Source organism: Mustela putorius, unplaced genomic scaffold (genome assembly GCF_011764305.1).
Source record: "Mustela putorius furo isolate JIRA1106 unplaced genomic scaffold, ASM1176430v1.1 tig00003834_pilon_pilon_pilon, whole genome shotgun sequence".
Classification (NCBI taxonomy): domain Eukaryota; kingdom Metazoa; phylum Chordata; class Mammalia; order Carnivora; family Mustelidae; genus Mustela; species Mustela putorius.
This window is the reverse complement of record NW_025421987.1, coordinates 60,547,201-60,574,476: the sequence shown is the minus strand read 5'-3', so window position 1 is coordinate 60,574,476 and position 27,276 is coordinate 60,547,201. Positions and strand designations below refer to the sequence as shown.

The window sequence follows — 27,276 nt, the reverse complement described above, 5'->3', positions numbered from 1 at the left end:
GATAAAACAATTAAACAGAGATTTGAGCTGTTGCGATAAAGACAGAGTTTACAGTCTGAGGCCAACCAAACTAACAATCTGCTTAAAGCAGCAACACCCTCACCCCCACCAATAGTATTTGGAGTGTTTAGAGAAATATAATAGAATCCAGAATTTCTATAATATAACATTTACAATGCCCAGAATATAATAAAAATTACTCAACACAAGCAAGAACAGAAAAGCATGACCTATTCTTAACAGAAAAGACAGTTAATAGGGACTGCCTCTGAGATGACCCAGATACTAAAATTTGCAGATAAGGACTTTTCAGAGCAGTTATAACTCTGCTTAAAGACATTAAAAAAAAAATCCACTCTAATTAGTGAAAAGATGATAAATTTCGGCAGAAAAATAAACCATTAAAATGAACCAAATGGAAATTCTAAAACTGAAATAAACATATGTCTTGATTTTATGTAATTGGGTCTTGTAACAAAACTCGAAAAGTTAATATATTAAGAAAAAGTAATATTCCAGTTTAAGTTTATATAGGCTATTTATTAATAAGTCATTATCTGAAAGTACCTTAAAATAGCTTATAAACCTTACAATAACTATATGTTAGATTGCCAATGAATTTGCCCTATTTGTAGAATGACTTTAATTTCTAATAAGTAATCATTTATTTGCATAATGAATATGTATAACATTCATTTATTTTTAAAATGATTTTATTATAAAATATGATAAAATTATAAGCTATAGGAAAATCACATAAAACAATTATATAATGAATTATTATAAGGAGAAAACTCTTATAACTACCATCCAGGTAAAAACATAAAACCTGACCAGCTACCCTAGAAGCTTCATATCCCTGGTCCCAGTCACAGCCAACCCCCATCCTCCCTAAAATAACCATTTTCATGAATTTCATAGTAATCACTTTGATTTTCCTTAGCATTTTATTACTCAAGTTTTATCTTTGAACACTACATTTTAGCTTAACTTTTTCTTCTCAAAAAATGTCTTCTTAAAACACGTTATTTTCATTATCCGCTTTTTGTAAAATCGATGAACGTATCATGTTGACACACAATGAAGTACATATATACTTTGATATGTCTGACATATATACAAGCCCATGAAACCATCAACAGAATCAAGCAGCAGACGAGCCTACTCAAAGCCTAGATCTTGGTCTCTAACGCCATTCCTATTCAAAGGAACCAAGAGTACTCAGAAATGGCTGATTCCAAGACTAAGGCAGAGTAAGTACATCTGAGATATCTTGTTATGTCAGAAGGTAAACAAATACTTATATAAGATGAGGAAACCACATTCCAGTTCACAGAAGTCAGCTTGAAGGGACTCCTACTGGCTAAGCCTAGATAATTTATGTATCAAAGCAATTCAATACAGCAATCAATTATAAACCATTGAAAAAATAAGAGTTCATAGGTTCACACCAACAATAAATAAATAAATAATGGGGAGAAGTGGAGGCTCTTGCTTAAAGTAGGATGCTGAGGACTAATAAATGGGGAGGGAGGGCTGGAGTCAGAAAAATCATCATTTAGCAACCACTGTGTAAAGTTTAGATAAGGTAAAAATCATTACTGGATGCTATATTGAGAGATAAATTTTGATGAGGAGGATAGCATTCACAGTATATTTAAAGTGTCTCTTATAGACTGCTTACTAGTTGAAAAGGAACAACAACAACAAACCCAGGAATAAGAGAGTGAAAAAATTGAGCAATACCTTCACCAGGTGATCAAAATTAACATCACTAGTGAAGGCAGGCAGGTAGTCATACCCTGAGAAGGACAAATCCTCACTTACATGGTTTTCTGGTTAAGAGTACATGCCCCTAATTCAATCAAAAGGAAACACCAGACCAATATAAAATGAAAATTTTTATTTAAAAAATTGTGAGGGGTTCTGCATTTTTCAAAAAACGTCAATGTCATAAAAAAAGAGAAACTGGAAATATTCCAGAATTAGGAGGCTAAAAAGACATGCCAAACAGGCTGACTCTACTGGTCCTATACTAGAGGAGAAAATGCTACAAAGGCCAGCTAACAAAATTAGAATATGGATGGCAGATTAAAGGGCTTTATATAAATTTATGACACAGATTACTGTGCTTTTTGTTATGTTATGTTAGTCACCATACAGGACATCATTAGTTTTTGATGTATTGTCCTATGATTCATTGTTTGCATGTAACACCCAGGGCTCCATGCAGTGCTTCCATATTAAAGTATCACCATCCTGAGGAAAGGCAGGCTAAAGTACTTAGAGGTAAAGGGTCATGTTGTATGTAACTTACCCTCAAACGATTCAGGAAAGAAAAGTGTGTGTGTGTGTGTGTGTGTGTGTGTGTGTGTGTATGTACGTGTGCAGAGAGAGAGAGAAAGGATGGGGCCAGGGAAAGGATGAGGAAGAAAGCAATGGGTTAAAATGTTAATCTGGGTAAAGGTTATTTGGGTGTTCTTTATACTATTATTATGTTTACAACTTTTTTAAAGTTTTAAGTTGTTTCTGAATAAAATATTAGAAAAGAAGGAATAAGGAAGAGTTTCACATACCATTAGAAAACTGGGCAAAGATTATGTTCAGGTGAGTCACAAAAGAAAGAATTCAGAGTCAAATATGCAGGAGTACAGTGTTTCATCAATCAAACTAGTTTGTTTCTTTGTTTAGTTATTATACCATTAGCTAGGAAGTGAAGAAATGGTATTTACAAACAATGCTGAGATTATAAATCAGTATAATCTTATTGGAAGGCAATAAGTCATTATGTATTAAAAGCATCAAAATTATTTAAGTTTGATTCTAGCAAAAACTATCCAAATTCTACAAAAACAAAAGCTTAGTAAGTAGTTATGATTCATCTACACATGAAATATTGTATAGCCATTTAATAGTTATCTAGAAATGTATCATGTAATGACATGAAAAATATCATTTTTTAGAACATGTCATATATTTATCACTAACTGAAAATGATACATTATCTCTCTAAGTGAAAATATGCTAAAAAATAGACATTACTTAGAAAAAGAAGACTTTAAGAAAAAGTTCTTAGAAGAAGGACTAGAAGGCTTTATCAAAATAAAACTATGATATTCTTTTTTACATATTCCTGTATTTTCCAAGTTTTATTTATTTGCTTTGAAATAAAAAAAATCTTTTTTAACCTAAAAAATGCTTTCAGAGGCACCTAAATGGCTTAGTTGTTTAAGCGTCCGACTCTTGATTTTGGCTGGGGTCATAATCTCAGGGTTGTGAGATTGAGCCCTGTGTCAGGCTCAACATTCAGCGTGCTTAAGATTCTCTCTCCCTCTCCCTCTGCCCCTCACCCCCACCCCACTTGAATGCTTTTTTTTTTTCTCTCTCTAAAAAAAAAAAAAAAGGGCTTTGAGCCCAAGGTGATATATTGAATTGTTGAATCACTGTATCATATATGTGAAACTAATATAACACTGCAAATTAACAAAAGTAAAAACTTTGAAAAATCCTCTGAGGTACAGTATACCCACCATGACATTCACTCCATGTTCAGACTCACATACAACTTTTCTAATCTAGAGGCAGGGACAGTAGAACTTCTTTTAGTGGTTATTTTGCTAACTATATGGACAATTAATCTAGAGAGCCTACTATTCCAAGGATTCCCCTCACCATGGTCTGCTCCCACCCCCATGCCTATTAAGCCACTTTTTCTATGGTTTACTCTTCATGACACAATGGCTATCTTCACCTTCATTAGGATGAGGAGAGGGGGAACTGGAGGGAATAGAAAGAAAGCCTGTATCTCTTTCAACACTGCATTCCTTCCTTACTCTCAGCAAATAATGTCAATCTTTTCTAGGGCTTGGAATAAGCCTTCAGGAAGGCCCCTGCTAATCAACATAAAGGAAATAAGGTGAAATAATTCGATGTTTTTCTTGATTTGAAAGGCAAGTTTTGGGGTGCTTCATTCCATTAAGTGTCTGCTTTGGCTCAAGTCATGACCCCAGAGTCCCAGGATTGAGCCCCACATTGGGCCCCCTGCTCAGTAGGGAGTCTGCTTCTCCCTCTGCCCCTTCCCCTGCTTGTGCTCACTCTCTCTCAAATAAGTAAGTAAATAAATAAATAAAATCTTTTTAAAAAGGCAAGTTTCTATACCATTCCACTGCTTCATATGAAATAACTATTTTCTAACTGTCTCCTTGATACTTCCACCTGGCTGTCCAAAAGGCATTCTAAATCGAATACCATCAAAAAGCACAGTTTTTTATTTCTCTCCCCCTGTATCTATCTCTTCTACAATTTTCGCACTTTAATCAAGGACACCAACCCAATAATGACAAGATAGCCCTTATTTCCTTCTTACAATTGAGAAAATGGAGTCTAGAGAGATTAGTGCCGCACGTGAGGTGACATACTAGTAAACAGCAGAGTGGGAAGCAGTCTGGATCCAGAATCCAGGCTCATAGTCACTCTACTCTAGCGCCTCTCAACTGTTTACCATGATGCTGAAAGTCCCCAAATCTCATCCTTTAATCTTTCCTTACTAGTCCTCTTGCTCCTCAGTCACATCCACTCCACCAATAAATCTTGTCAGATTGAACTGACACATATTTCTCTCCATCTCCCCACTACATACAGCCTTACACTCAACCAGTCACTTCTCACTTGCATGAGCTCATGCCCTCCCACCTGGGCTCCCCATTGCTCTTGTACTCTCACTCCTGTCCACTCTCCAGGTAGCTGCCATGCTGACCCATTAACACAAATCAGATGAGTTCATTCTCATGTCAAACATCCTCTAATAGTTTCCCATTGCCCTCCATTATAAATCCAAAATCCTTACTAGGCTCTGAACTGGTGTGTTAATTTCTTATTGTTGCTATAACAAATTACCACCATCTTAGTGGTTTACAACAACACAAACTTATCTTACAGTTATAAGGTAAGAAGTCCTAAAATCAAGGTATCTCAAGGGCTGTGTTCCTTCTGGTGGGTCCAGGAGAAGATCTGTTTCCTTGCCTTTTCTAGCTTCTAGAGACCACAGGCATTCCTTGGCTTGTGCCCCCTTCTTCTAACCTCAGATCACAACATTCCAAACATTGCTTCCACCTTCACAACTACTTTTGTGACTCTGACCCTCTTTCCTCTTATAAGTATCTCTGCAATTATAAGTATCTCTGCAATCCTCTTATAATTATCTCTGCAATTACATCAGGCCTGCCCAGATAATCGAGGATAATCTCCCTCTCTCAAAATAGTTAATCGCATGTGCAAAGTTCCTTTTCTCATATAGAATAATATACTCACAGATTCCAGGGATTAAGCCATGAAAATGTTTGGGTACCATTTTTCTGTCTATCACAACTGGCTTTCCTCATGTCTTGACCTTGGTCAGCAAGTTCAATGGGCCTTCCTCATGTCATAACTTTTCAAAGCATCATAAATGATCTACCATGTTAGCAAGCATTACTGGTTGCCTTCTAGACATGCACTATAGCTTTCTTCCTGGCCATCAGAGCTCCATTATCCTTATGCTGCTTGGTCTATACTAATTGTGTTAGTCTTGTTCCCCTTGCCAGTTATTCATTTAGAAGAGTGTATGTAAAAGATTCCAGCTAACAAGATGTAAAGAGAGGGACTCTGGGACATTTTTTCCTCATTTCTAAGGAGACACCAGAAAAACAGGCCCTTCCTGTCTCTGGGCAGTTCCATCTGGATGTGGTACCATCTAGTAATCACAACGGACTTAGTAGTTCTTTCATAACTCAGTTTTCTAAAAGTGGATACTTTGCCTATTTTCTAATTTTTGGAAGTTTTTATATAGGGCAGGAAGCACCAGTTTTATAAAATGAAACAAAAGCATTAGCATACCTGCAATTGTATAGTGATATCCTCCAGCTAATTTGTTTGATGGACTTTAGTGATGTTGTATTTCTTACTCCAACTCCAACCTATTCTGATTTTTGTCATTTCTCAAAATTTATATTATAAATTATGTCAAAAACAATTAATAATGGGGCACCTGGGTGGCTCAGTTGGTTAAGTGTCTGCCTTCAATTTGGGTCATGATATCAGGGTCCTAGGATTGTGCCCCACATCGAGCCCCAAGTCAGGCTCTGGAGCCTACTCCTCCTTCTCCCTCTGCCTGCTGCTCCCCCTACCTGTGCTCTTTTTCCCTCGCTCTGGCTATCTTTTTTTCTGTGTCAAATAAATAAATAAAATCTTTAAAATATATATACATATATATGAGTAATGAAAAATATCGCAAAGTATGTTATTAATATTAAATAGTAATGTGCCTTCTATATATAGAAAATTCTGTGCCAATTTATCAAGTAAATCAATTCATGTCATAACCACTTAGCTTTATTCCTTTTCCTCAGTATGCTTATTTCTGTAGTTAGCATCTCTCCTAACTGCCAGGACTCCACTCTATATGCTAAAGTCTTGGTGGGTCCACAAATTCCCTTTGAGTTGAGTCAGGTACCAGCCCTACTCCTCTATTCCTGGAATGTGCTTTTGTCACTTATTGAGATCTAAGAAACCAAAGTCATGCGGTAGCCATGACATGATTAGATTGCCCTCCACAAGAGACATCCATATAGCCAAAACCCTCCCTAATGTTACTAGAGGGTGGGGAACAATGGGGTTCTTTGGGGGGGGAGGTAATAGCATTTGCTTCTTTCATACTTGTTCTCTTCCTGAGTCCAGTGAATCATTCAAGGGCCTTCTGTCCACTCATTCCTTCAACCTCAGCCACTATACACTGATGGTTGAATTATTGTATTTATTGTACTATTAACCACAGTGCTATAAAGCTAGAATATTTGATTTCTTTTGTTTTCCAAAGACAAATTATTTTGCTACAAATAATTCAAGTATACATTAATTTGGTAAGGCATTTTTGGAACTTGTTCTTCCTTGTGCTGCTAAGCATTTTATTAAACACATTGTTCTTAGGAGTAGTCCATAGTCAACACAACATCTCGTTGCTAAGCTTTCTAAATATTTATATGTCTGATGAGGTTCATGCTTCCAAAATACAGGAACTGAAAACCAGAGCTACCAGATAACATACCACAAAGTAAAAAAAAAATTTTTTTCAAAGATTACATAAATTCTATTTTAGTATTGTAATTATAGATGTATGATATTTATACCATAAAGTAATTTTTTTAAAGATTTTATCTATTTATTTGACACAGAGAGAGATCACAAGTAGGCAGAGAGGCAGGCAGAGAGAGAGAGAGAGAGAGAGAGAGAGAGAGGAGGAAGCAGGCTCCCTGCTGAGCAGAGAGCCCGATGCAGAGTTTGATTCCAGGACCCTGAGATCATGACCTGAGCCGAAGGCAGAGGCTTTAACCCACTGAGCCATCCAGGCGCCCCAATACAATAAAGTAATTTTTGAAACTTCTGAAGTAAATCCATTTCTAAAAGCAATAGTGCTCTGGATATTTTACAAGGGCATTTTCTTGTCATCTGTTTTCAAATTTTTCTTTCTCACTTATATAAAGTGTAAGTACTCCAGCATTTCAAAGATACTCAGATACTTCTTCAAAGATACTCTTTTTTTGAACTTGAAATTGGTAATTGAATGGATAATAAAGAGACACGTCAAGAGAAAAAAAATACAAGAGCCTGCTTCCTCCTCTCTCTCTCTACCTGCCTCAGCCTACCTGTGATCTCTGTCAAATAAATAAATAAAATCTTTAAAAAAAAGAGAGAGAGAGAGAGAGAGAGAGAAAGAATCAGAATATTTCACATTGAGTTACACTTGAACAATCAGGGAAAGCTTTAATACATGACTAGGTTAAGTTTCTTATTGAGTGAAATTCTTATTTCATGTATTTAAAAATATTTACCTGTCCTTTAATATACAAGACAAGCCAGAAAAGTGCCTGAGAAAAGCAGACCACACTCACAATGAAATCACTGCCAAAAGAGTCACAGAGAACAGATGGTAAGGGTGGGGGAGCTCTTTCTAAAATCTACAGGTTGTTCAATGTTTACCATCTTACATGAGCTTTTCTTTATAGTTGTCAATCTTGGTCACTGCCTTCTGAAGGTTTAGCCCAAGGGCCTCTACTTGACCTTGTAAATCTGAAATGACACAATGTATTCATCTGATTAGTACATTCAAAATGTCCAGATAGTTTCAGAATGTAAACCATATTGAGAACTGCCACTCAGTTCCTGCAGCATGCTACAGCTGTTTACTCTGGTTTGCCAAGATATGCAGCCCATCTCTCCAGAAGCCCCTCAGAATTAATGGTTTTTGACAGATCTAATTTATTGGCCTCTTTCTGCCCCCAACATCTTGCTAATTTAGCCTATAGTGAATAGGCTAAATTTTATTAATGTTTTTAAAGTAAATTTATGTTGCTGACACACACATGTATTTTGATCATGTGGCTCACCTCTGATATATCTGACTGCCTGAGCTGGCCCTTGTGGCCTGGAACTGAGAAGGATCACTGAGGCCTCCCTGTAGAACTGAAATAGACAAACCATGTGAGAGGCTCCCAGTAAAGAATCTGTTAACTCTGGGTAGCATCTAAGAGGCATTTTAATGACTTTCGAAGCTAAGAAAATACAAGCAGGAAATTGGCTTCCATGGACTGGGGAATTCAAGCAGTGTTTGAGAAAGATTATTCAAGCAGCCGTGTCTAATGTGTGTAGATGCAGAACTGAAACTAAAGCAGAAAGAACAAATAGCTTGAATGAAGTAGGTCCTACCATTAGCCTGTGTGTGGGAACTATGATTCGAATCCCCACTGCAATGACAGCCCTTGTTGGCACTCTTGTTGAGAGAAAGGTAGAAAACAAACTTAGATGGACTAACTGGTTTCTATGGAGAAAATAATTTAACACACTGGAACTATAAAAGTCTATTTACTCCTGCTCAGATATGTTTTAATAACATAGTTTTAATAGTAAACTTTAAAATCTTTATGTATCCATACACATATACAACATTTCTATATATATCGCCAATCTGCCTTCTTTGTTTTATGAAGAAGAGCCAGTGCCTTTAAATTAGGAACCAAAACAAAAATCAGAAAACAAAATTACTCTAAATGAATGTTTTAATTAGAATTTGCCAGACATTTAGTATAAATCTTCATGTTTACCCAGGACTTACACATACATTCTTAATTTTATCCCTCAAACCTCTATCCAGGTGCAAATAGCCCATTTTTCAGATAAGGGGAAAAAGTAGATACTTTCTGATTCTCTTGCCTGGTATCTTACGATACGCTTTTTTTCCCCTCTCTTTCTTTTTGTCTTTAAGATTTTTATTTATTTATTTGACAGACAGAGACCACAAGTAGGCAGAGATGCAGGCAGACAGAGAGGAGGAAGCAGGCTCCCCGCTGAGCGGGGAACCCGATGCAGGGCTTGATCCCAGGACCCTGAGAACATGACCTGAGCTGAAGGCAGAGGCTTTAACCCAGTGAGCCACCCAGGTGCTCCAAGGTATGCTTTCTATTTTTATTTATTTATACGGTTTTTGAAAGAAGGGGAGGGGCAGAAAGAGAGAGAATCTTAAGCAGGCTCCCTGCATAGCACGGAGCCCAAAGCAGGACTCAATCTCATGACCCTGAGATCATGACATTAGCAGAAATGAAGAGCTGGCTGCTTAACCCACTGAGGCACCCACGTACCGCTTGCCTAATATCTCACAATGAATTAATGCATTAGCCAACAGTTAAACTGACAGAATGTTTTTAAGTCAACTGAGGGGATCAGTTTGAAAGAATGGCCCCTCAAAGTAAACGCCAATAAGGACTTAACTCATAGATAATATTTTGGGGTAACTTTTCCCCAGTTATCAAGTGATATCATTATATGTGGGAAAAGATCATATACATATAGATAATTTATTTTTGAATGTGACCTTCTGAAATAAAGCAATCTCTTATGAACACTGCTCGATGGATTGTTTTGTCATTAAGTTCACATGGACTTGCAAAGGGGTTCTATTCACACAGGCATAGCCAAAAGATTTCAGCCCACCCTCTGAAGAATAAGGAAGGAAGGTGGTTAGTGTTTGTTGATGGTGTACTCTGCGGCACTCTGCAAAATGCTTTTTCCTATATCATTTCATTTATAGTCACAACTACCATAAAAAACAAATACATATTTTTACTAATATAGACTCTAAGAAGCTGAGTAATTAACTAACTTATCAAAGGTGACATAGCTAGTAAGAAGTGCTCCCATGATTAAAACTCAGATTAGACTCATCCTGAAGTCCTTATCTTTCTAACTCTCCTACATGGCTCTCAAATTACAAAAGCTACAAGGGGATATGATATTTGTCCTTGAAAGTATGGTTAGTGTAGCTACAGATCTGTTTAACATATCTAAGAATTGTTAAAAAGGCATACTTAAGATGGATGAAAAGTATTTTACATAAAATATGTAGTATATTAGCAAAATGTCTAACTCCAAGAGGGTTTAGATTTAATTTTTGAAAGCTTTAAAAATTAATATAATAAATGAAAGATACTAAGACAAACATGATATTATTGTGACCAGTTTTATAAGACTGACTTCAGAGAGAACAATTATGCCTTTTTATTAATGTCCCTTGGTGCTTTCGCAAAACATAATGTTAAACTAGATGAAGCACAGGTCTGAGCCCATGTAACAAATTTCATGTTATCACTTCCAAATATAGCTATTGTTAAGAGGAAGATTTGATTATCTTGAAAACAAATTCCAAATAATTGGTACTTGATATGTGAATTATATACAGTTAATTCTCAATCACCCCAAAATTATAATAGTAGATAATAAAAATGGTAGCTAAATAAATCCCTATTTTTATAGCATTTATAGCAACCGACTCAAACCGACTCACCATTGAGCAAGGAATCTGAAGTGGAACTCAATGCAGGGCTTGATCTCACCACCCTAAGGTCATGACATGAGCTGAAATCAAGAGTTGGAGGCTTGACCAACGGAGCCACCCAGGTGCCCTGCTTTGGAAAGTATTCTTAAGCTCACATTTGAATATAAATGTGCATCACAGTTCCAGAATTTACTAGGTTTAAAGGAAAATAAACTACACAATCGTGACCCACTCAAGAAAGAAAAAGCTACTGTACTTTCCAGTATTATTCTCTCTGCATACCCACTCAAATCTCCCTTTCTCCCTGGCTCAAGATAAGCATAGATAGCTTAGTCTAATTCACAGTGTCCAGTAAGTAAAGAAGTCACTTCCTTCAGAAAATTTACTATGTATTTACAGCAACTCTGAGTCAAAATAGGGAAAGGGAATAAATGTTTTTACTCCACAACACAGAAACCATGTGAAGTAAACAGAAACAGAAAATACAAGTTATATCAACAAAGAAATCACTTTATATAAACAGAAGATACCACAGAGAATTGAGGGAAAAAAAGATTCATTATAAATAATCCATAATGTAAACTGACCAGCAGTGTATAATTTAAGAGTTAATATATTTTCATGTTCTCCAAAAAAGAAGCACTAAGAATTATTTCAAAAATACACAGAACTTATTATTACTGTTCTGAATGAGGAGTAAGCATGCTACTGGTTTATTATTGGTTCTAGTAGACTAGCAGGGTCGTTTTGTTTTTAGAAGCAGAGTGCCTAGTTTCTGTCCTCAATAAAGGAACACAGTTAGGATAAGCACCAGAGAGATTAAGCCACCTGCATAAGACAGCTCCTTCAGTTCCTGAGGCAAGGAGTTCTTAAATAAGTGTATTGTTCTGTGCAATCCTTCTGTATAGTTAAATAAATTCAACTTCAATTTTCTGTCATTCAGCATGACATTGGATTATGAGGCAAAAGGCCCTAACTGCCTACAAAAAGAAAGGAAGCATTGGCTTTAAACACCATGCAGATGTAAGGCGGAACCCATGGAAACAATCCAAAATTTACAACAGCAAATTCTACTATGATGTGACTGCGTTCTTTGCAGATATTAAATAAGAAGCAAATGATTTTAAATGAACAAGACAAAAAAGAGCTCTTAGCCCCTCTTCATATGAAGCCAGCTGCTTGCTGGATAGCATTACACAGGCATCAGCTTTGGGGTAATTAGTCTTTTAAGAGAATGCTGTTATTCCAAAAGGTTTCTAGAAACTACAAATACAAAAGGTATTCATAGTTAGCTATTTTATAGAAGGATATAAAACATTACAGACACTTGGAGAATATATTTAGCATAACATTTGAGAAAACAATAAATAAAACCTTTATAGTGGAAAGATATTTCAAGTTTAAAGCTTTCTGGATAAACACCAAAAAAAAAAAAAAAAAATCTGGTTCAAAGTAGAGGAAACTGATGGCAGGTTCAAGAAGCAGAATGAAAGAATAAGCAAGCAAAATTGGCCCCCAGAGATCCCAATCAGGGGAATTTTTTTAAATGAGAAATTGAAGGCTCTGTATTTTTTTTTTTAATGGTAGAGATAACTGAGGAAGAGGAAAAACAGAAGTTCGCTATTCTCAATACCTTCCTATGACAGGGTAACATAAGGTACATGTAGTACACGGATCTCTAAAGCCAGACCACCTATTTTCAAACATGGGCTCTGCTTCTATGAGCTGTGTGACTTTAGGTACATTAGTTTTTTATCTATAAAGTGGTGACTACGGCATAGGACTAAGAATTAAGAGATTTAAAATATGTAAAGAGAAGAGTGGCAAGCGCGTAGTGAGCACTCCCTGCTAGTTCTTATCATCGGTGGCAGTAGTGAGGCCAGAACCTGGCTCCCACCCTCACCTCCTCTCTGAATCTCAGCATTTTTCACCTTGAGGACCTTATTCTTGCGCTGGGCCAGATGTCACCAGCCGTTATGCTTGTATGGGGAAAGGTGAAAATGAAGGGTTTAACTGCGTATTTTTCTTCAACAATATACAGAGTAACAACAGTCATGTTAAAATTTGTTAAATATGGGTGATGGGTTCACCCACATTTGTTATATTATTCTCTGTATTTTTCTGTGTTTGGCATATTTTATGAAAATATTGTTTGGGGAGGGGTCTTGCTTGCACAGTCATCGATGGCAGTATGCTCTGTACTAAGGAGTCGAATCAACTCAGTTCTCTGTGGTCAAAATACAAAAGAAAACAAGGGTTAGAGAACTTGATGTGAAGTGGGGGACAAAGTTGAAAAATTAAAGACAACGTATTCACTTCTGTGAAGAGCTAGCTAGAGGGCTATATAGTAATCAGGAAGTCTGTTAGCTTAATTTTTAAGACATTGGGACATATTATTTGGATTTGGGAATGATCCATTTTAGAGAGAACCATTCTAGGGCATTCGTGAATTTGCTTATGTGTGGAAAAAGAGTACTTTTTGCAAGTGTTTTTAAAAACTACCCAAGTGTTGTTAGGCTCTGCATCTCATTTTAATTCTTACTTGTCTTCACTATACATTATTTTGAGACCTACCCATGTAACCATATATAAATGTGATTCATTTCTTTCAGACTGTCATATAATATCTAATGTGTGTACATGTCATTTTACTGATCTAGGCCTATAGTGATGGAACCTGGTTGCTTGCAACTTGTGTCACTGTAAATAATCCTGTGATAAAAGTACTTGAGTACTTATGGGGGAGTTTTTCTGCAGCATGTCCCCAGAACAAACTTATGAGGCCATAGGCATACATACACTTAATTAATGCCAAATGGTGCCCAGGATGGAGGCACCAGTGTACATTTCCACCTCACTAAATGAAGGCACCTGCTTTCCTAATACTTAATAGAAAGAATTATTTACCTTTTTTTTTTTTTTTGGTCAATCCACAGGGTGCAAAATAGTGTCTCATTGTTGGTTTAATCTGCAATTCTCTGCTCACTATTGAAACTGATCATCTCATTTTACACTTCTTAGTCATTCCTGTCTCTCTTTTCATGATTTGCCTTTTTTCCTCCAGTCTCTTTTCTATCTACTCCAATCGAGCTTTCTTCTTCACTCCTCCACAGAAAACAGCTCTTCTTAAAAAAATTTTTTTAAAGATTTTATTTAAATTCTAGTTAGTTAATATATAGTGTATTATTAGTTTCATGCAGAGAATTTAGTGATTCATCAGTTGCATATAATACCCAGTGTTCATTACATCATTAATATCCATCACTCAGTTACTCCATCCCCCCACCAACCTCCCCTCCAGCAACCCTGTTTGTTTCCTGTGGTTAAGAATCTTCTAAGCTTTGACTCCCTCTTTGTTTTTTTTTTTTTTTAATTTTTTTAATCCCTCTTTGTTTTTAATCTTACGTTATGTTCCTTCCCTTCCCCTATGTTCATCTGAAATAGCTCTTTTTAAAGTTATGAACGACATACTATCCTGGCAATTCCAAAATTCAATTCTCTGTTCTTATATAATTCAACCTTTTAGCAGCATTTGACACAACTGTTTACTTCGCCTTTGAAACACTCCTCTCTATACTATAAGTATAAACTATACTCTCTAGTTTCTTCCCACCTCATTGGCTAATTGTTTCTCAGTCTCTGCTGAGGATCCTTATTCATAGAACACTCCAGGGTTCAGTTTGTTAGCCCTTCTCTCTATGTGCATTTTCTCACTAGTGGATCTCATCTAGTCTCATGGCTTTGAATAACACATATAAAGGTGTCTTTCATCATCATCATTATCACAACTAAGGGCTGAGTACTTACACTACCAGGCATGACATTCTATGTGCATTACACTAATTTAATCTTCACAATACAAAGTCATTAGAATGTAAATTCTGCAAGAGCAGAAATCTTATCTGTTATATTCATAGTATTTGAGACATGGAAGGTATTCAAAAAATAATTTTTGAATGAATAAATGAAATGTTGTAGATAGAAGAAATAAGAATGCCTACAATTAAATGCTTAAATTTATGTATCTAGGGTTTAAAAGGCATGGAACAGAAAGAGTTGTGCAGTTTTCATTGATAATATCTAATATGTATCTTGGCATTAAAATGCAAACTTTCTTATAAATAGGTAATTTTACTTCACTAGACACTCATTGAGTATCTACTCTATTATAGGTAGGGTCCATGCAAACTGGATTCATCCATAAATACCAATAGGATATATTCCCCTGTCATTAGAGAAATTATAATGAAGTGCCTCCTTTTGCCTTCAAGATGAGGAATGATGTTTTAGATAACAAATCAATAACCCCTTTAATCCTAACTGTTTTATTTCTCCAATATTTTAAATGACTTTATTTAGTTAGGTGGTTAATTATATGGCTGAAATTGTGGGATTTTTGATCAGATATAACTGATGTGAATGAACATACTCAGTATGTTGCTTTTAGAGGGTATTTATATGTATACATTATTACACCATCGTTTAATGAGCTTAGACTTTTACAAAAGTAAGATCTCACTGAAAATTTTTTAAATGAGCATTAACAGGGGAAACCTTGGCAGATGTAAGAATATATACCAATAATAGAAGAAAGTTCTATAATGAGTATTCAACTGTATCAATTGCAAATTAACATATTTTAACTTTAGCAAACATTTTACAAAGCTCAGATGGTGATACAGCCACTTAGAAAATTCATTTCATTTTAAGGTTTATGTTTCAGAGGTTTGATTCACATCTATTTTGCAACAAGTATACTTGATGTACATTAACATTTTCCACATAATGCCAGAAAGGACTGAAATAACATTTGGAGATTTTAATACATCAGATGCTAGAACAGGTGTGGATATACAGCTAAAAAGTGTAATTCAGTCCAGATGTAGTTATATTAAACCCAGAAAATTATTTCGCTAGGAGTGTATGGGTAGGAGAGAATAGGAATGTGCATTAAATCATGCTAAGGAGATAATCAGATATTTAAAATTTGGAAGTGAATTACATTCTAATAATAAGAATTGAAAATTTACTTCAGAATGCAAAAAAATAAAGTGCTTCTAAACCTTCATTGTAGTGTATTCTAAACATTAAACCAATCCAATATAGTATGAAAATAACTCTAACTTATGGGGCACTTATGAAATATTACAAATTATGGATGGGGCGCCTGGGTGGCTCAGTGGGTTAGGCCGCTGCCTTCGGCTCAGGTCATGATCTCAGGGTCCTGGGATCGAGTCCCACATCGGGCTCTCTGCTCAGCAGGGAGCCTGCTTCCGTCTCTCTCTCTCTCTCTCTGCCTACTTGTGATCTCTGTCAAATAAATAAATAAAATATTAAAAAAACAAACAAACAAATTATGGATGGATAAGATAAGGGGAGCTTAATTATAATGTTTTTACCCTGATTAAAACTACTCTCTCTCTCAACTGGCAAACAAAGATAATACATCAGTTATCTCATAGGGATAATCCTGATGGATTTAGAAACTACTGAATACTTTAGAATAGTACTCTGTTTTCTGAAAAATTTGTACATATAATTCACAAATCATACATACATATTTTAATGAGATTTTTTTTCAAGACTAGAAAATACTAGTAATCAATATGGACAGGGACCTACTATGAACACAGTATTAGCTAAAAATATTTATGGGATAAAAAGGAAAATACTTAGGTTTAATAATAAAGGAAACGAATACATGGAAGATAGAGAAGCTTGGATCTAAAAATATTTAAGACATTTTCAAATAGTGTCATATAACCATATAAACATCCGTTTCTTTAATGAATCAGTGTATTTCACAATCAGAATGCTTACAGAGATTTCTATATGCAGGACAGTTTTATGCAAGACTATGAAAGAGATGAAGTACATGGTCAGCCACACAGGGCTCTGATTCTTGCTACCCTCCTTCCCCTTGCTGTGCTGGGATGGCAGGAAAATAGGCAAAGGGCAAGAATTTCTTCAAAAGATTGCTTTCATACTTTGTGCTAATTGCATTAAACAAATTCTACCACCCAATTACATAATTTAAAAGCATCAAACAAAAAAACAAAGACAGCTTATAATTTGAAGACAAAGAGATGATAGGGCAACACTCAGATATGTGAAAAGATTTACTATAAGGATATGTATCACAATATTTTAATAGAAAAAATAGTGAAAACAACCATCCAAAACTAGGATACAATTAAATAAGTTATGATTCACCCTAAATCAAAATACCAAGAATACTTTGACATGGAAAATTTTCAGAAGAGAGGAAATGGGAGACTAGAGATTATAAAACTCTATTATTCTATTCTTATAAAAAATATATTCAAGACAGAGGGTCTAGGAGGATATGCATCAAATGTTTAGAACTCCCTCTGAATGTTGAGATTTCCCAATCAATAGTGAACATGGTTTATTTGGGTAACCGAAAACAAAAGAATCATATTAAAGTAGCCTAAAACATACCCATACCCATCTCATCACCCATTACATAACCCATCAGGAGTTCCCATAACCTATCATTAGGTGTCTACTGTCCTCTTCTGCCTACCCCGTATGGAAACTTGTGCTTATCACCAGTACTGGAAATGGTCTGGTACAATAGCTCTCCTGAAGCATAAATTAATGATAACAAGATATATATTTTAATGCTCCCATGTGGTGGAATTTGAGTTAAGAGCCCAAGTTTTGGCAGCACAGTTCTAGAGTCAGGTTCCAATTGTGCTGTAACTGTGTGGCTTTGGACAAATGACTTTATTCCTCAAAACCTTGGTAATCTCATCAGTAAACTAGAGATAATAAAAGTGATTAATCTAGGAGGGCAGGAGGGTAATGATAAGTGAGTACACTGTGACTATATTGTGCATGGCACGTGGTTAGTAATTCATGAATATTAGCTATTTAGACAGTTGTAGGAAAGCTACCTGAATGCATAGGAATGATTTTTGTTTTTTAATGATGTAAGGATAGTATTAGTGATTAGCAAGGAGGAGAGGGATGCTGGTAAGAGCTGAGACACTGGACACAGGGCATGTGGGGTAGTCATTTATTTCTCATTCTGACAGAGTAGCTATTACTCATGCTATTGGCCCAGAAAGTGGATAATCTGTATATGTCTATGAGCAGTAGGTTGTGTGCCTGGGTGAGTCCATGAGTGAAAGAGTGACTAGTATTGTTAAAGCTAACCAAGGCTGACTAGAATATAAATTAGTGGAGGCAAATGGACCTTTGAGCAAACAGGAATTAAAATTCATAGTTTTCCTTTATTATTAAAAGAGTACTTTTTAAATTCTAATACTTCAGCTCAAGTATAATAATTTGGTTGACTATTATACCAGGAAAACCAACTTAAAATGTAGTTAAATATTCTATATTTGTGTAGTTCTTTAGGGGTTACTACATTTTATTTTTTTAATTCTCTTAATGCTCTAAGATAGGTTAGAGCTCTAAGATAGGTCATATTTCCATTCCTAAGATAGGTCATGTTTCCATTTTACTGGTGCAGTAATTGAGTCAAAGAAATTAATAACTTATCCAAAGTCCCGTAAAAAGACTGTTTTTACAGAGCCAAAAAGCAGAAGTATTTGACTGCTGGATCACTATTTTTTTTTAACTGAGCCACATTGCTCATTATGACTATTTTTTGCCTTAATAGAGAAGCTGCTAATTAAGGAGTACAGCATTTCCACATGTTACAACAGATATGTTAAGTCAAAGAAGTCAGATATGAAAGATTACATATTATATGGTTCTATTTACATGAAATGTCCATACCAGGTAAATCTATGGAAACAGAAAGTAAATTAATAATTGATGGGGGAAGGGAAGCAAGGTATAGGTAGGGATTGTCAAAGACCATGATGTTTGTTTTTGGGAGGATAGAAAGACTCTAGATTTTGATGGTGGTCACATACTTCTATAGGTATCCTGAAAACTATTTACCTGTACACCTAAAATGGGTGAATTTTATGGTATTTAAATTATTTCTTGGTAAGGCTATTTTTAAAAAATGCAATGAAGATGTTAAAATATATGCAAAATAACTTTATTAAAATACTTGTGTTATTTATTACACCAAAAAGCTTACTGAAAAATAATGTAAGTTTACTCACTTGGAATAAATTAGGAATTGGTCAAATAAATTTTAGGAAAGACGATAATGCTGAAATGATTTATCTGAACTCCATCTTCCAATATTCGTGAATACTGACAAAAAGTAAAGGACATTTTATCCTGCCAGGTGAAAGGAAAATCATTTAAGGGACTGATTTGTGGGTCACAATGACCTCTGAGAAGAGTATTATCAATTTAGATAAATTGTGCACTTTGGAGGTTATATTTGTATAAGTTAAACATAAAATTACAAAACTTATGTAAATAAATCTTTAAAAAAGAGCCAAGAATTTAGTCTTCAAAATTTTATATGTTTACTTTCCTGTAAAAAAGATTAAATTTTGACATTAAGAATTAGGCTGCTATAGGCGCCTGAGTGGCTCAGTCTGTTAAGCATCTGCCTTCAGCCCAGGTCATGATTTCAGGGACCTGAAATCAAGGCCCACATCAGGCTTCCTGATCAGCCAGGAGCCTGCTTCTCCCTCTCCTCCCCACTCACGCTCACTGGTCATGATTGTGCTCTCTGTCACTATCTTTGTCTCTTCTGTCAAATAAATAAATGAGTAATCTTTTCAAAAAAAGAATTAAGCTGCTATTAATAGCTTATTATTTACTTTTAAACTACTATTAAACTATATGGGCCAGGGTTATCACTTGAATTTCAATTTTTGAATGTCTATATTTTAAAAGATAAAGGGAAATGTGGAAAAAACAAGGCTAAAATTTTTAATGTAGAAAAATGATCATGAAAATTCTAAACCTGAATCAAAGTTGAAATTGTTTAATGGTGATTTAAAAGAAAAAATTAAAATGTAAAAATAAGAACATTTATTTAACTTTGGAAACAAGCAAATGGCATCAGAATTAGAATCAAATTACAGCACATATTGCCCAGAGGCGCCTCCAAGGCCTTAGTCCAACCCACCCATTGCCTAGATGTGGACACAAACTCATCAGGGAAAATGGCATGTCAGAGTCACATGACTAATGTCTACTCATCAACTTCTGATTCTTGGCCCAATGTGCTTTCATTTAATACAAGATTAGTGGGAAATGTTAATAGGGGGTAGGTGGAGAAACATAACAAAGAGATAGTTATATATTTTAAAATGGAGAAAGTAAGTTTATCTAAAGGTGAATTCTAAAAGTAAGAGAACTGGGAATACAAAATATTAGAATGATTTTTAAATTTTATTTTTAAGGGAACACAATAATGATATAATAGTGAGCATAAATCTAAAGTTGCAAGTATAATATTTCTCCAAACTCCTTTTACTAGGTCCTCATTACCCTGATATCAACCAGACAAAGACACTATAAGAAAAGAAACTTACAGGCCAATATCCCTGATGAACACAGATGCAAAAATCCTAATGAAATACTAGCAAACCAAATTCAACCATACATTAAAAAGGATCATAAACCCTAATCGAGTGGGAATTAGGCCAAGGATGCAAGGATGGTTCAATGTCCACAAATAAATCTATATGATACACCACGTTAACAAAATGAAGGATAAAAATAATATGATCATCTAAACAGATACAGCAACAGCATTTGATAAAATTCAACATCTACTTATAGTAAAAATTCTCAATAAAATAGGTATGGAAGAAAAGTACTTCAATATAGTAAAACCATATGTGACAAGCCCACAGTTAATACCACACTCGATGATGAAACACTGAAAGTTTTTCTCTAAGATACAGGAATAAGACAAGGATGCCTACTCTTGCTACTTTACCCAAAACAGTATTAGAAATCCTAACCAGAGAAATTAAGGAAGAAAAAGAAATAGGCATCAAAATTAAAAAGGAAGTAAATGGTCATTATATGCAGATGACATAATATTATATATATAGGAAACCCTAAAGACTAAACCAAAAATTTTAAGAACAAATAGATGTTATAGGATACAAGGTCAATAAGCAATAATCTGTTGTGTTTCTCCCTAATAGCAAACTATTAGAAAGAGAAATTAGGAAGACAATTTCATTTGCATTTGCATCAAAAAGAATAAAATATCTAGGAATAAATTTAACCAAGGAGGAAAAAGGCCTGAACACTGAAAACTATCAGACATTAATGGAAGAAACTGAAGGAGACACAAATAAATGAAAAGACATTCTGTGTTCGTGGATTAAAGGAATTAAAATTGTTAAAATGCCCATATTACACCCAAAAAACTATCAGTGCAATCCCTGTTAAAATTCCATCAACATTTTTCACAGAAATAGAACAAATCAGCCTAAAATTTGTATAGAACCACGAAAGATTCTGAAGAGATAAAGCAATCTTGAGAAAGAATAGCAAAGCTGAAAGCATCATGCTGTCTAATTTCAAACTTTCTTACAAAGCTATGATAATCAAAACTTTTGTATTGGCATAAAGACAAATATATATGTCAATGGAACAGAACTCAGAGCACAGAAACCCAAACATTTATGGTCAATTAGTTTACAACAAAAGAGCCAAGAATAGACGGTAAGGAAAAGACACTCTTTTCAATAAATGGTGCTGGGTAAACTGGACGGCTACGTGCAAAAGAATGAAACTGGACTACTATCATATACCATACACAAAATTTAACTCAAAATGGATTAAGCACTTGAATGTAAGACCTGCAGCCATAACATTCCTAGAAAACATGGGTGGTAACCTCTTTGATATTGGTTTTGGCAATGATGCTTTAGATTTTACATCCAGAGCAAAAGCAATAAAAGCAAAAAATCGACAATTAGGACTACATCAAACTAAAAAGCTTCCAAATAGCAAAGGAAACCACCAACAAAATTTAAAGGCAATGTACCAAATTGGAGAAAACATTTGCAAATTATGTATCTGATAAGAGATTAGTATCCAAAACACATAAAGAATTCATACAACTCAACAGTCATAAAGCAAACAATCAGATTAAAAAGTGGGCAGAAGATCTGAATAGCCATTTTTCTAAAGAAGATATACAGATGGTCAACAGGCACATGATGAGGTGCTCAACATCACTAACCATTATGGAAATACAAATAAAACCACACTGACCTTTCACTTCACACCTGTTAAGATGCTTATTATCAAAAAGACAAGAGGTAACAAGTGTTGGTAAGACTGTGGAGAAAAGGGAACCCTTGTGTATTATCAATGAGAATGAAAAGTGGAGGTATAGCTACTATGGAAAACAGCACGGACATCCTGAAACATTTAAGAATAGAACTATGATGTGGTACAGCAATTCCACTTTTGGGTATTTATCCGAAGAAATTAAAACACTAACTTAAAAAAAAATATGCACCCCAATGTTCATTGCAGCATTATTTATAATAGCTAAGATATGGAAACAACCTATGTACCCATTCCTGGATGAGTGGATAAAGAAAATGTGGTACATATACAATGTGGTATTAGTCATTAAAAAAAATGAAATCTTGCCAGGGATGGACCTTGGGGGCATTATGCTAAATGAAGTAAGTCAAATAGAGAAAGACAAATACTGTATGATCTCACTTACGTGTGGAATCTAAAATATATTCAAATATATGAATATGTTTAGTCAGTCAAAAAAGTACATTGACCTTGAACAACATGGGGTCTAGAAGCACTGACCCTCTGTTCAACTGAAAATCTGTGTATAACTTTTGACTTCCCCCAAACTTAACTGCTAATAGTCTGTTGCTGAACGGAAGCCTTACTAAAAACATAAACAGGCAATTAACACATATCTCATATGTTACATGCATTATATACTATATTCTTACAATGAAACAAGAAAAAAAATTAAGAAAATCATAAGGAAGAGAAAATACTTTTACAGTACTGCACTTGTATTTACTGATACCATAAGTTTACATTATTTGTTGGCAAAATGGTCATCTGTCAGTACCCACTTCAATATTTTCTTATATGCTATAAGAGACCATAGATGTCATATGTGTTACTAACACTAGACATCAAAAATGAAAAGATAATATATGGTCTGTGTTTGTATGTGTAATTTTGATAAATTTTATCTTTTATAATGGATTTGTGCACATTTTATGGTAGTAAATTATAAAACAGACTATTGTCTACGTATGTATATCTATATCTATTATGCATTCATGGCATACCTAACTTTTGTATTTTTTGCAATATCTCTAGCCTATACAGTTTGTCGTGAGTTTTTTCATATTGGCCCAAATATCCAAAAATATTTCCAATAATATTGGCTGAAAAATAATCTGCATATAAGTGGACCTGTGCAATTCAAACCTGTTGTTCAAAGGTCTACTGTATAACATGTTAGCTCATTTAATGAGAGAAAGAATCTAAGAGAGAATAAGAAACTATTAAGAGCATGGATAATAACAAGCTGATTGAAGGATAAGGGAGAATATATAGTATAGGGTCTGAATGAATGCTCTGAAGGAAATAATGAAAAGCAGAAGGTGGAGCAGAGAATTAGGCAAGGAATACAGGAGGGAAGTTGTTCAACTAGTACTAGAAAGGAAGCCGTATTGTGACGCTTATCATTTAAAGCTAGTTCTGCAGCAATGGAGGCCCAGTAAAATGATTCACAGAAAGGATCATAAACCATGCAAATGCTTAGAACTTCATTTAGGATTATAAACAATAAGACATTTACAGCGATCACCCAAATTGAATTTAAATACTATCTGTTGTTTCCTTGAGAAATTATTACATTTCTTAAAAATAAGACACAGAAAGAGTTATGAGATGAATGATATATTAGTCTGCCTTTATTTTAATTTGCCCAAAGAAAATTTAAAATGCTATGCCCATTATGTTAATTCAGTCATTTATCTGGAGAGAAGATATCTACTGTGATATGCTGGTTTTGCCTCTTTGCAAATGGTTGACATGATTTCTGAAAAGACATTAATAAGTTGGAAAAGCTATAGATGATGATTATGTAGAAAGGAGAAAATCTTAAGGACATTAGTTGGTTAGTAAGAGAAAAATTAAGCATGCATTTAAAAGAAAGCAGAATAAAAAGTAAGAGTGTTAAAGTTCATGAAAATTATGAAAGTAAATGCCATGTGATGGCAGAAAAAGCACAACTAAAAATAATTTGAATGACAACAAAATTGGAGCTAAAGAAATTTGTAGTCTATTCTTAATATAGAAGAGAAAAATATCTGTCAAGAATGGCTAAAGTTAAAGAGTGCCAGCACATGCATCCAGTGTGGAGTTAGGAAGTCAGAAATCCTGTGAAGACCCATGAAGAGATGAAGAATACCTGTACACCAGAAGTCAAAGCAACGATGAGGCCAGTTGGCCACATATGGTCAATGTCCAGTAAACACTTGTTGAAAAAATAAAGTTAAACTCAGAGGCATGGTCAGCCCAGGGACAAGAGATGAGGTGTGGGAAGAGGCTAATGACTAGGTTCATGGACAGTGGACAGAAATAAAATCAGATGATCCCAAATAGAAAATAGTGAGAGGAAGAGAGCAAGAGGGCAGGTTTGGGTCCCTGGAGGTGAGGACACCTGAGAAAAACCCCAAGAAAGTTTACCAGATTTGTGATACAACACTGCTAAGACTTGAGACAGAAACTTGACTGTCTCTCCTGTACTTGTAGTTTTCTTAAACCATTGTAACCATATTGGAAAAATGAATTAGGAAAAAAGGATACATTGGTACAATCAGTTCACTAGAAGGCTGTTTGTGGATAAAGCAAGAGGTACATTTATGAACATTTTTATAAATGTTCTGACAATTTCTAAAATGGGCATAAGATTGTGTGGCGGGGGGGGTGATAAAAACAAACAAATGAATAAACAAAACAAAATCCCCCAAACCCAGTGCCCTTCATAGGTAGTTTCATAGGAAGTTCTATTTGTCATCACTAGTTGAGATCATTAGAGTCATCTATAGCTTTAATGATCCTGTCTACTCTGACCTGCCAATTTTAAATAGTTTCAACCAAGAGAGATGTAACAGCCTTTTAACATGCTTTCTCTCTCTGTTAACATAGTTCAGGTGTTACCCATGGAGTGAACCTATTCAGCAGCACCAGAAATGGAATCTTAATTTAGTCTTGAAATTATGTGCCACTTTGCTCTGCAATTACACTGTCCTTTAGATGAGTTTATATTGCAGCCATAACTAAACAACCTATACATACAGTACTGAACAGATCAGAGTCTCTAGCTGCACTTTTGATTTGAATATAGCTGTACTTAAATGAAGGTGAGGTTTTAATGAGTATAGAAACCATGACTAATTAGTACTACAATGTTTTGGTGAGGTTTTTTAATGTAGGAAGTGGAATGTGAGCTAAATCTTAAAAGATGTGTACAGTTCTTTTTTCGTCTTTGAAGAAAGGTAATTAAAATAACAGAGTAATTTAAAAGAGGGGAAGAATCATTTATATTTTTATCACTCTAAAACTTATAAAAATAATATTTTCATGATGCTTTCTGGTTTCCATTCATGAATATATGTATTTTGACATAATTGTAAGGTACATATAATTTTGTCAGTTCTTTTACTATGTAATATTACAATTATAGTATTTCCCATGTTGATACCCCATGTTCATATTGTCATTTTATAAGTCTGGATAATGTTTTAGGTGATGGTATATGATAATTTATTACCCATTTCATTAATGTTGCAGATAAAGTATTTCTAATCACTCACTATTAAAAACATGATCTTTACATATAAATGATTTTTTGTCTTCCATTTCCCAAGCATAGATTCTCAATAAGATTATTACTTGATCACAAACATTTCTGTGGGTTATAAAAATACATAATTTTTGTCATCAAATGAAGGGAAACTTTATCATTGAAGTCTCTGTACTAATTTTTTAAAAAGATAATTTTTTGTTTATTTAATTATTAGTGATCAAGCATTTTGTGCTTATTATATTTCCTCTGTTTCTGTTTTTCAGTCATTTGCCTGCTTGAGGTCTTGGGAGTTTTCACACATAGTTAAATAAATTCTTTATATGATACAGATTGTAACTCTTTGCATAACATATATGATACACACATTTTATTGTCCATCTTCTATCTTTAGGTACAAAGTCAATGTACCGAAATCAGTTGCTTTCTTATACACTAACAATGAAAATATAGAAAGGGAAATTAGAGAATCGATTCCACTTACCACCAAGAACCATAAGATACCTGGGAATAAACCTAACCAAAGAGGTAAAGGATCTGTACACAAGGAACTACATAACACTCATGAAAGAAATCGAAGAAGACACAAAAAGATGGAAGACCATTCCATGCTCTTGGATCAGAAGAATAAACATTGTTAAAATGTCTATACTGCCTAGAGCAATCTATACTTTTAACGCCATTCCAATCAAAATTCCACTGATATTTTTCAAAGAGCTGGAGCAAATAATCCTAAAATTTGTATAGAATCAGAAGAGACCCTGAATTGCTAAGGAAATGTTGAAAAAGTAAAACAAAACTGGGGACATCATGTTACCTGATTTCAAGCTTTACTACAAAGCTGTGATCACCAAGACAGCATGGTACTGTCAGACACATAGACCAGTGGAACAGAGTTGAGAGCCCAGATATGGACCCTCAACACTATGGTCAAATAATCTTCGACAAAGCAGGAAAAAATATACAGTGGGAAAAAAGTCTCTTCAATAAATGGTGCTGTGAAAATTGGACAGCTATATGTAGAAGAATGAAACTCGACCATTCTCTTACACTGTACACAAAGATAAACTCAAAATGGATAAAAGACCTCAACGTGAGACAGGAATCCATCAGAATCCTAGAGAACATAGGCAGTAACCTCTTCGATATCAGCCACAACAACTTCTTTCAAGATATGTCTCCAAAGGCAAAGGAAACAAAAGTGAAAATGATCTTTTGGGACCTCATCAAGATCAAAAGCTTCTGCACAGCAAAGGAAACAGTCAACAAAACAAAGAGGTTTGGCAGTTTTAAAGTTAGAGATTTTATATTTTTTAAAGGCAAAATCTGCCTATCTTACCCTTTGTAATTTTTAAAGTGTTGTTTTATCACTCCATGATTTGGATAAGTTCTGTAACCTTTTTTTGGTACTAGTTTATCCTGTTATTTTTTTTCTTACTGAATTTGAGGTTGATTTATGAGTATTTGATTTATTTTGTTTTAGTTATCCCTATGCCACTTATCACATAATTTTGCTTTTCCCCATTTGTTAATAATGATTCTTACCTTAAAATCTGATTCACTTCTGAATTTGGTATTGTGTTCTAAAAATATACATTGCTATTTTTTAAAACTGCAACACATTCCTATAATAACATACCTAATATGCTAGGGCTAGGTGGCCAAACATGGTTCT

General features: G+C 34.7%; 1 protein-coding gene across 5 annotated transcripts in view; it reads right to left on the bottom strand.

The window, feature by feature from the left end:
* Positions 1-27,276, bottom strand: part of LEKR1 (leucine, glutamate and lysine rich 1) — a 186,693-nt gene that overhangs the window by 57,362 nt on the left and 102,055 nt on the right. For all 5 annotated transcript variants that reach the window (XM_004755621.3, XM_045088553.1, XM_045088554.1 and 2 more), the window contains one exon: positions 8,022-8,103. In XM_004755621.3, the coding sequence (XP_004755678.1) occupies positions 8,022-8,103 (82 nt within the window). The remainder of the gene's footprint in view (positions 1-8,021; positions 8,104-27,276) is intronic.